This window comes from Lactuca serriola, chromosome 4 (genome assembly GCF_051521515.1).
Source record: "Lactuca serriola cultivar US96UC23 chromosome 4, Lser_US96UC23_V15, whole genome shotgun sequence".
NCBI lineage: Eukaryota > Viridiplantae > Streptophyta > Magnoliopsida > Asterales > Asteraceae > Lactuca > Lactuca serriola.
This window is the reverse complement of record NC_136411.1, coordinates 24,240,861-24,251,696: the sequence shown is the minus strand read 5'-3', so window position 1 is coordinate 24,251,696 and position 10,836 is coordinate 24,240,861. Positions and strand designations below refer to the sequence as shown.

The following is a 10,836-nucleotide window of genomic DNA, read 5'->3' as shown; positions in this document are numbered from 1 at the left end:
ATGATAATTTTGGAACAAGACTTGAACAAAGGTTCACACAGAGAAAAGTCGATGTATTTGATTTTGATGTGCGAAGGCTTAGAAATATTTAGGATTTGATGTTAAGATTCGCATATTTAGAGTGCAGTTTGAATGTTCGATTAAACTGAATTTGTGTGATGAACTGAGAACAAATGATCGGTTTGATGTCAAGATGCGAAGTCAAGAAAAATGAAATTGTTTAATTCCAAAGACGTGAATTGGGTTTCAGTTGAGTTCGCATATTTTGAGTTCGCATATAAGATTGTGAAATTGTTTGCAATTTGGAAGACAAACAGGAAGTTAGTTCGCAATCTGTGAAGATATGAAATTTTGTGGTTCGCATTTGGGTTTCCAACATCACTTCGCATTTGGTTATAGAAATCAATTTTGATTTCGCATTTGGTTAATTGGATTAAAAATGCGAAGGTGATTCACAGTTCGCATTTGTTTAGATGGATACAAGATGCGAAACATTTAGAAGAAAGAGGGTGAATGAAGAATGCGAATTTTACAGTAGAATGCGAATTGGGGAAGAAAGCTAAGAATTTCGCATTTGGTCCCTGCTCTTTTCAAGAAATAACACAAGTTGCCCAACTTCGCAAGTTTGAAGAACATGCACAAATTGTCAAAACGAGTACCTGTAGTTTCGCATTTTTGACAGTTTATACCCAACTTCGCAAATGGGGTCATAAAATGCTGAAATTGCAGAATTTTCAAATCTGGTCCCTGCAGTTTGTGCGAATTTACACATTTTACCCAGTTTTGCAAATGGGGGTGTGTTTCGCATATTTGGCTGTTTTTGGCGCAACGGGTCACTGCAGAATTTTGAAATTGACAATTTCTACCCATTTTTGAGAAATTTTGTCAAAGGCGATCCGTGAACGAAGCTAAAAATTCAATATTTTTTGGATTTTCCGGATTGAAGCACAAAGTTTATGCCACATGTTAAGGGGGAGTTTTGGCATGAAAAATTCCGAATAGAGCACGTTCTTTTTCCTTTGGAGTTTTATAATCAAATTTCGATTATAAAAAGGGGGAGAAGTTTTATATGGAAATTCGAACTTGAATTTTTCATATTACGCGGATTTGAAGACCGAAGTGATCTTGAAGTTTTTAAAGCCTACGAGATGATGCAATTGGAAGTTCGGAAGTGATGTATTCGAAATGGGTTTGGAATTATTGAAGATTTTTGGGGTGTGTTTTTATGCGCAACTTTGGATGATTATTTGGAGTTTGGAATACTCTTGATCATTCGTTGCTGCTCGGATTGTATGGTCTCACATCCTAGAGCCCAAATTGAAGAGTCATGGAAGAATTGAAGATTGAAGTTCGTTTCGACATGTGTCACCTTTGAGGCTCGAACCGCTTAGTGCTTGATTTTGGAAGATTTGAAGTGGGTCATTCATTCCTAACTTTGAGGGGGAGAATGTTGGGGGTGCAAAGTTCTTCATTCATGACTTTGTAAATGTTTGACTTTTGTAAAACCCACTTGCATGTGGTGCTTTAGCCTTTAGACCCATTTGGTAGTTAAAGTGAGAGAGAGAGAGACATGTAAACACTTCTATATAAGGTGGGTTTGTCCACTTGTAGAGGTGTGCTTGAGAGATGTAGAAGTGAGTGTGTAAGTGTGTGTTATTTATGTAGTCTAGATCTAGATCCTTTTTGTGTAACACCATATACATTCAGTATATCTCTTAAACATCCAAATCACCATGTTCAATTGTGCAAACTTAAATTCCGCATGCTAAACCATGTTCTTTGTCACTACAATAGATAATGGAAAAGTGAAGATACCCTACAACATATATAAGTTTAGGTACCAAAACTCATCATACTACATTGCTTTGTATCACATATGCATTATAAAAGTGGTAGCATAAAAGTATAGTGAAGGTGGTAAATGGTGGTATATGGTGGCTTTTAGGGTTAGAGGGAGGCAGATGGATAGAGGAAGGTGGTGAAAGAGTATGTGGAGAAAGTCTTCATGATGGATAAGTTCAGCAAAAAGATTCTAGATATAAGGGAAGACTAGCCAGAACGGAGAGATATTTGCAGATATTGTAAGATACAACTTCTGGATCAAAACTATAGAGGTCTTGGTTAAAATTCGTGTGTTTGGTTATACTTTCAGCTAATAATTTTTCACTATTTAACATTTAATATTATCTTATTGAGTGTTTGTTGTACTTTAAGCTTAAACACTTGGACATCTTAAATTTGTTTTTTAAAAATAGTAAGGTTTGTATAATAATATAATGTGTGTATGTGTGTGTTTGTGTGTGTATGTGTGTGTTTGTGTGTGTGTGTGTCTATATATATATATATATATATATATATATATATATATATATATATATATATATATATATATATAGGAAAAATGAAGATACCCTACAACATATATAAGTTTAGGTACCAAAACTCATCATACTACATTGCTTTGTATCACATATGCATTATAATTGCTCAAAGTTCTTAAAATTCAATTGCTAACTTGAAATATTTCCAGAATTCCATCATTATCTTCATCTTACAAATTTTCATTTGCAACTATAAAAAATATAACCTGATAGGTGTTCGATAGTAAGATGTGATATAAGAGAAAGATAATAATAAAATTTCGAAAATTTTGGAAGTAAATCAAGTTAGGGGTTGAAGTTTAAGAACAATGTAATACATATATGATAGTATTGTGGGTTTGGGTATCCAAACTTATATACCTTGCAGAGAAAATTCACTTTTCAATATATATATATATATATATATATATATATATATATATATATATATATATATATATATATATATATAAGCATGAGAATTGTTAAGAAAAATGTAATTCTTAAGCATAAGAATAATATAGAATAAGCCACAACAATTCATTCTTAATTATAAAGGTTTATTCTTAATCATTCTCATGTTAAAGAAAAAAAAATCATTTTTCAAGGGAAAGGGAATAGAAAGTTGCAAGTATATTGTGTGTACATGTATGCGTACCCTTATAGATAGTTTAATTTTATAAACTAATTAATTTTTTCATTTTATTTACGATCATGTCATTAAAGATCACAACTTTAGATTTCTTTTTTAATCCAATGGTCCATGATTGGTCATACATTCACAATATTTGTAATTTACATTTAATCCACAAATAAATTAGGCCAAAATGATCAAATCCATTATTTGAATAACCAAAGAAATCAAGTGAAACATACAGACCAAATTTGCAATTTCTCTTTTTATTATATATTTTAGTGTTAGGTGTGAGACCCTTGTACTATACGGGTTGATTAAAAAAAAGTGTAAATATTAAGCATTTTTTAAAGTAAAATTTAAAATAAATACAAACGAAATGATGAATAAGTAGGTAATTCAATCTATACGATTGATAAAGTAATTCATATTCGAAAGTCACTACTTGATCATAATGACATTTATACCCTTCAGCACAATGCAGCAAAAGGGACAAATTTTGTACAACTAAAACCCAAGGAACTCAAACCATTTGTTGAAGCAACTTATGGTGTATTCAAATCACCATGCTAACACATAATAGTACAACGACATAGCCCCAAGAAAATACTTAAGCATTAATAAATATGACAACAAAGCAACCACCAAGACCCGTGATTTTTTATGAATTCACCAACACCCATTCAGCAACAACGTGGATATTGAGGTTAAGTTTCATAAATACATTGCACTTTAACATATTCCGTTTTCACACCTTTATATTAGGTATTTTTTTTAGTTTTTAAAGTAAAGTCACATTTTCATGCGTCTTGATTGAGTAGCTATTTTTTTAGTTTTTAAAGTAAAAAACTACTATTATATAAATGCTTAATTTATATTGATTAAAAAATGTCATTATATATAATCAATGTTTAAATATAAAAATTTATAAAAATAACATAATATGTTTTGTTGATATCAAATTAATTGAACAACTAAAAAATTAAGAATAATAGTAATTAATAATATAGATATTATAAAACAAAAAATAAAATAGAGACATAATTCAAATTTATATTTATACATGTAAACTAAATTTTAATAAATCATATATTGATGGACACAAATTTTTGTTTGTCAATATGGCCCATAAAAAAAGAGTTAATGTCAAAATGTATAATGTTTTTTTTTTGTATATGTAGAATTATTTTTTTTAAATATAATCAAAAATAAAATAAGTAGCAGACTTTGTTTACAAAGTATCATTAAAGATGTTTGATTTCATGATTGTGATTTGCAAATTTTGATTCAAACCTTAATAATAATAAAACTAATTTTCAATTTTATGAATTTAACTCGTTTATTTAAGAGTTTTGATTTTCAAAAGAGACAATAATTTTTTATTATAATTCAATATGTATTTTAAATAAATTGTTTTTTCGTTTTTGTTCCAAACCTAAAATATAGGGATTCATACTATATACGGTAATATATATTAATTATTATATTAATAAAATTAATTAATATGAGGTGACATTTAATATGTGACATTTGAATTAAAAAAAATAGCAAGTGAAAAAAAATTCTAAAGTTTCAAGAAAATGATGTGTCAAATTCAATGAAAAGTTGATATTTAGCAAAAATAATATTTATTTATTAGGATATACTATTTTTTTATAGAGATAGTTAGAATAAATAGAAACATTCGTATTTGAACATGTTTTGGCGACAAAAGGGATTGGGGTCTAGGGGTTATCTTTGGAAATGAATAACCATAAAGGTATTGATGTAAACTAGATATAGATTAGACATGTGATACTTGTATATAATGTAGTATAGAAAATATTTTCTTTGTTAATCTTATCATATAACCGGATAAATAAGACAACCATAAATTCAATTTGTTAGTTTTGTTCATGTCATAGTGAGGAGACAACTCATTCCAAAGTCATCCCTTTCTTCCAACTTTAAAGATTTCTTGAATACAAAGCTTGGAACCCTAATTTTGATTATATAAACTATGCATCTTTCCTAAAATCCAAATAACACGTACACACATGAACATCAAAATTTACATTTCTTGAATTTCATACGATCCCTTTAAACATGTTGATATATTCTTCTTCTGAAGCAGAAGACTCCAACGATCATAATGCTCCAACTACCAAATTGTTTGGTCGTGAAAGATCTGTACATTCCTTACTTGGTGGAGGACAAGGTATCTCTAAAAAAACTTGTTATTTCAATAATGTATTAAGTTTTTTTTTTTAAAATATACATTGACCACCATATATTGAGATTAAATTTGAAGTTATTTTATTGACATTATGTATCAAAATAATGAAACCTCTTGTGATTAACAAGATGGCTAGCTTTCCTAAATTAATGTTGTGTTTAATTGATTTATGTCGCAGTTGCAAACTTACTTTTATGGAGAAACAAAAGCTTGTCAGCAGCAATTCTGCTAGGAATTACGATGATCTGGTTTCTCTTTGAAGTTGTTGAGTACAACTTTGTTTCTTTAATCTGTCACATCTCGATCCTTGTTATGTTGATCGTCTTTCTCACATACACAGCAGCAAAATTCGCCAATTGGTAATGTTTTTTTACACCTTATGATACAGATTTCCCAAAAGGAGAAATAATTTTATAAAATAACTTGTTTTGAATTTGTACTATGTAGGGATCTTCCTGATATACATGAGATAACGATACAAGAATCTGTATTCAGATGGTTGTATAGGAAAGTAAATTGGGTCTTACTCCGATTCTATGAGATCTCAAGCGGGGAAAATTTCATTGAGTTTTTCTTGGTACGCATGCATTTAAACTATGTTTCTTTACTCTAATATTAAATATTCATGAAGAAATTTTCATATATGATCGTCTTGTAGGTGATCGGATCTTTATGGATGATTTCAGTTCTTGGCAGTTATTTCAGTTCTTTGAATCTCTTGTTCTTCTGTAAGTTCCAATTATTATATATGGTTAATTATTAGCTCAAAAACCCGAATGAATGTTGATCTTATATATGTTTGGGTTTGCATTCTCTATGTCTATGTAGGTTTTATTTGTCTTGGAACTTTACCAGTATTGTATGAACAATACGAGCAAGAAGTTGATCGCCTCATACGCAAAGGGAGCAAAGATGCAAAGAAGGTGTTGAAGAAATTTGATTCCAAAGTCCTAAACAAGATCCCAAGAGGACGAGTTAAGGACAAGAAGCGCAAATAAACGTTAAATACTTTCTATTTAAATTCAAAAGACATGTACGTACGCATGTGGTGGCTAATGTAGTAGTAATGTTGTATACTTGTATAGATAAGCATGGTATATGTATACATCTGGAGAAAACTTATATAAACATATATACCATAAAAATTAACTTGTTGGATCCTTCTAACGTGGTCGAGTGTTTATCGGACAAAGAAATGTGAAATCTCACAATCAGAACTACATGAAATTGAACCTGTTTCATATTCTTCTGTAAGTTCCAATTATTATATATGGTTAATTTTTAGCTATCAAACGTAACATTAACTATCAAAATTCTATTTAGCAAACAAACGTAACATTAACTATCAAAATTCTATCCAACAGTGTGGAAGGCATTCATTGATCTATGTTGAAATCGTACTTGCTTCGGATCCATAAAAGAAATTTAATACTATAAACAGATTTAAAAGATATACAATATATTTTATGTTGTATTAAAAAAACAAAAATGCATAAATTATTTATTAAGCAATTTCACGAGGCACATCCAAACACCAAATAGGATATTTTGGTACTTGCAAGCAATGCCAAATACTCAACTCATTCATCATCAACAAATTGATTTCTCCAAATAAACAATTCTAGTTTAAATTAAAACAACACTTTTGCTTGACAGATTAATTAACTTGTACAATATTTTTGGCATGAATTATGATACAACATCGATCTTACTATATATTTTTCATTCACAAACTATCTATCTACATTCTGGACAACCATATGATATGTTTCTTCGATCTTCCTTCACTCAATAAACCTTCCTTCATTTCCTTCATAATAATATCATTTTTCAATTTCATCATAACTACTCAGAAATTCCACAACACATGGATACACTTCATTAACCGCCTGCATTCATTCAAACCACACACCCTTAATATTTTTTTTAACTAAATTACATCTTTGGTCCCTGAGTATAGCTAATTTTTACAATTTTGGTCCTCATCTCAAATAACAGCCAGAATTGCAGAGATCAGCTATATCACAAAAAAAAAAAATTTTAAAAAAAGTATGGAGGTATTACCAATCGCCCTCCAACCAAATCATAATGCGCATAATGTGGGCCATCCGGTTCACCAAATAGTTTATAACTAACCAACCCCTCAGGAATCAGCTTCGCTGTTTCTGTCAATTCAATAACAACAACATTATCAAATATCAATGAAGGGTAGAAACCGCCATTTTCTCAAAAGTACAAGGGTAGTTTCAAAACATTTAGACAGCTTACCCTGTACAGCTTCAGGGGGGCATATGGCATCTCGATCCCCTGCAATGGCCAACACAGGAACATTGATTTTATGAATATGATCTTTATAAAAAAATTTCCCACTTCTGTCACACAAACCACCCTCACGAAATGCTGATGTCAGCTGCAACAACAGTTTAGCAGGTATTGTACCTTCAACAAATTTAAAATCTCATTAAATTATTTTATTTATTATTACTAAACAATATCCTAGAAAAATACGATATGCTTACAGAAATTGTTTAATACTAGCTTTTTCAATAACTCTGGATGCATCATGTCTTGTGCTGATATCATATGATTAAGCCATGATAAAACATAAGGAGGACGCGATGTTAGAGGATATGCAGCTGTTAACATTGCTCCTAAAGGAACAATAGGCACATTCAGCACCTGTGCGGGGTCCGCCTGCATAAACAAATAAATAAATTATAATCTAGTCATATGTAAAAAGGTAAATCATAAGATATATTCACTTACAAGTGGTACCAGTAACTTTAGTGTTGATTTTGAAGAAGTGTAATCAAGTGAAGATGCCAAAGTAACAATCGCAGCCAACCCTGGTTCTCTTCCTTCAGCACCTTTAGAATGAGAATTAAAAATATTTTAAAAGTTGGTTTAAGAAAAAACTAGAAGGGCAAAATAGTAAATATTATTAATATTTACCGAATCGTGATAGCATGGAATATAGCAAAATGCCACCCATGGAGTGTCCTACAGCAACTAATTTACCATCTTCCGGTTTAGTATGCGCTTTTATATATTCCATCTGTTGTTATAATTTAGAAACAAGATTTGTTTAATAATATATCTGTAGATACAAAAGGGTAAAATGGGAAATTCTATATTAATGTCACCTCACCGCAGCAGGAACGTCTTCTTCAAGGTAATGATCGAAGTCCCAATCATATTTGACAATCATGTCCAATTGTTTCTGGAAGTCTTCCATGGTTGTGGTCAAACGTTCTTGAAGGTCAAATAATGGTGGTGAAACAGAACGTTGACCTTCTTCAATAATATTGATTAGTTTTTGACTCAGGTCTTGTATTTGACTTGCAACAGTTGAGGTTTGTTTTAATTCCAATAAACCTAAAATGTTTTTCTTTATTTCGTTAAAACGTTCTGCTAGGAAAGAATCGCCTATGAGTTTTGAAAATTGGTCAAATAATTTAGCAGAGATTAGTCTTGATTGACCTTCACTTAGGAAGCCGGATACTCTATCTGAAAGGTTTATGAGGGTTTCGGTTAACTTAGTGACAAGTATTGATTCCTCCCATACGGTTGGTAATTCCACTGGAATCTCTGATTCCAGTGGAATCGGTGATTCCTTTGTATTGTTAGATGAAGACTGTGATGCGGATATAACGGTTTCTGCTCCGGAAACAGCAACGGCTTCCATCTGGTTGGATATTGCGTGTGCTGACTGTTCAATGTCTTTGGGGTGGGACCCGTGCATGCTTAAGCCGGCTCCTCGAACCTCGAGAATCCAGGTGTCGAATCCTTGTTCACACATGTATCGAGCAAATGAAGACTGCAAGCAAACAGTGTAATTTCTCAATCTCCTAGAATCTAATAATCTATCCTCATTACATAAAGAATGAAGGTAACTACCACATTTCCTCTTTTATAATCTCATCTTTCACTAGAAGTTGATTGTTTACTATGTCCCTTTTGCTTCACTCTCTGGTTTTGGTAGCTTGTAGATTCCATTTTCCCCTTCTTTTGTATCAAATCTCCTAGAATCTATCATCAGTTGTTACTACTCACTAAAAACTAGCAGACAACTTATTAATGTTTGCCTCACTCATCTATGCTCATCTTTTTTACCCTTGACTGATATAAAATCAAAGATATACAGTATATGATAGTAAATAGGGAAAGAAGGAGAAACAATCGAACTCACCTCAGGTGAGAGATCGTACCCGATCGCATTTGTTCCCACCCCTGATAACAACAATAGTGGATGCTTTCTCGATTTAGCCTGTAATAACATAATGAATAACAGAATAAGCAAAATACGAAATCAGAAGTCAGATATAACTAAGATTCGTCTCCATTAACAAGTTACCTGCGGAGAAGGATGGTATCTCCATAAAGCAAGTCTCCAGTCGGAATTATTGACAGAAACATAGTGTAGCTCGTCAGCAGTACAAATCGGAGGCTTATTAGAAACCTTCTCGCCACTGATTGAGATCTCGGGCTCCGTCTCATCAGAAGAGAAAGCCCTAACTCTAACAACCGATGTCAACCGAAGCGATGGCAACGGAGGAAGACGGCGGAAGGGAAGTTGAAAGCAGACGCGGCGGAGGGCGGCGGATGATGGCGATGCCATTTGGAGAGGGGTAGGAACGACGGTGTTGTGCGATTGAAAGTGGATGATCGTCGACATAGTCATTTTTAGAGGTTTGTAATTGGGGAAAATGAAAACGGAAAATTTTAGATAAAGCTTGAGTGATTGCGTGTCATGGAGTCAAAGGGTAGTTGTGGCGGTGGCAGCCGGGAGGATGATGATGGATCTGAAGAAAGCGAAACTATTAATCCCCACGTGCTACTACCAGAGCAGGGCATGCACGCTTTGACTCTATCTGTCATATGCATCAACATCTCTGGTCTACCTTGGTTGTGAATATCGAAAATTTTAACCCAAATGAAAAAAAAAAAAAAAAAAAAAAAAATCTGGAAAAATTTGGAATGAAATATTTTATATAGAGAGTATAGTTGGTAAACTAAAGGAGATTGAATTTTTTTTATTTTTCTTTTTTGAGTTATTCACTAATGACTATTTTTTTTATGGAATATATGTTTATGACTTTTTTTTTATCACAAAAGACCATGCAAAGTGTCAAAAATTACGTTGTGAATTCACGAAGTTATTTTTTCTAACAATAAAAGACAGTTTGTTATTAAAAAAAAATTGCTAAATCAGCCGTGAATTAGCAAACATACTAAAATTCGCGAATAACTCGCAAGGATTAACATAATTGTCACGAATAAACTTGAAAGCGCGAATTTAAAATGATTAGGATGAATCTTGGTTAAGATAAATATTTCTAAAATACAAGAATGAAAGAAAGGGTTAAGGTGAATTGTTTTCACTTATGCCATAGTGCAATCCCAACATGTGAAAACTATCTTTAAGATTATCACATTGGATGATCATTTATAAAGTTGATTAATCGTCTTATTACATGAATTTTTATTTATCCACTTCATTACAAAAGTGCACGGACAAGGTGGATGCTGTAATGGAAAAAATTAGTGTTACTTTCAGAAGATATATCAGTGGATCTATTGTATCTTTGTTTGTTTCTACCATTAACTTTTCCAATATGTGTCCAAAC

General features: G+C 31.8%; 2 protein-coding genes across 3 annotated transcripts; one reads left to right on the top strand and one right to left on the bottom strand.

Annotated features, from left to right (window-relative positions):
- Positions 1–5,023: 5,023 nt before the first annotated feature.
- LOC145101210 (reticulon-like protein B9) lies at positions 5,024–6,452 on the top strand. Its single transcript, XM_079038389.1, has 5 exons — positions 5,024–5,191; positions 5,388–5,568; positions 5,657–5,786; positions 5,868–5,937; positions 6,038–6,452. Exons 1-5 carry the CDS (start codon positions 5,080–5,082, stop codon positions 6,205–6,207), a joined length of 663 nt encoding a protein of 220 aa, XP_078894515.1. The 5' UTR covers positions 5,024–5,079; the 3' UTR covers positions 6,208–6,452.
- A 329-nt stretch (positions 6,453–6,781) lies between these two features.
- Positions 6,782–10,088, bottom strand: LOC145101209 (alpha/beta hydrolase family protein). 2 transcript variants are annotated; one of them, XM_079038388.1, is made up of 10 exons: positions 9,564–10,088; positions 9,399–9,476; positions 8,690–9,026; positions 8,358–8,584; positions 8,162–8,264; positions 7,976–8,076; positions 7,729–7,903; positions 7,478–7,648; positions 7,274–7,374; positions 6,782–7,098 (listed from the first exon to the last, which is right to left on the bottom strand). In XM_079038388.1, the coding sequence occupies exons 1-10, from the start codon at positions 9,888–9,890 to the stop codon at positions 7,033–7,035; spliced, it is 1,686 nt and encodes a 561-aa protein (XP_078894514.1). In that variant the 5' UTR covers positions 9,891–10,088; the 3' UTR covers positions 6,782–7,032. The 2 variants fall into 2 exon arrangements, with proteins under 2 accessions (XP_078894514.1, XP_078894513.1); XM_079038387.1 differs by having other exon boundaries at positions 8,358–9,026.
- Positions 10,089–10,836: the final 748 nt, after the last annotated feature.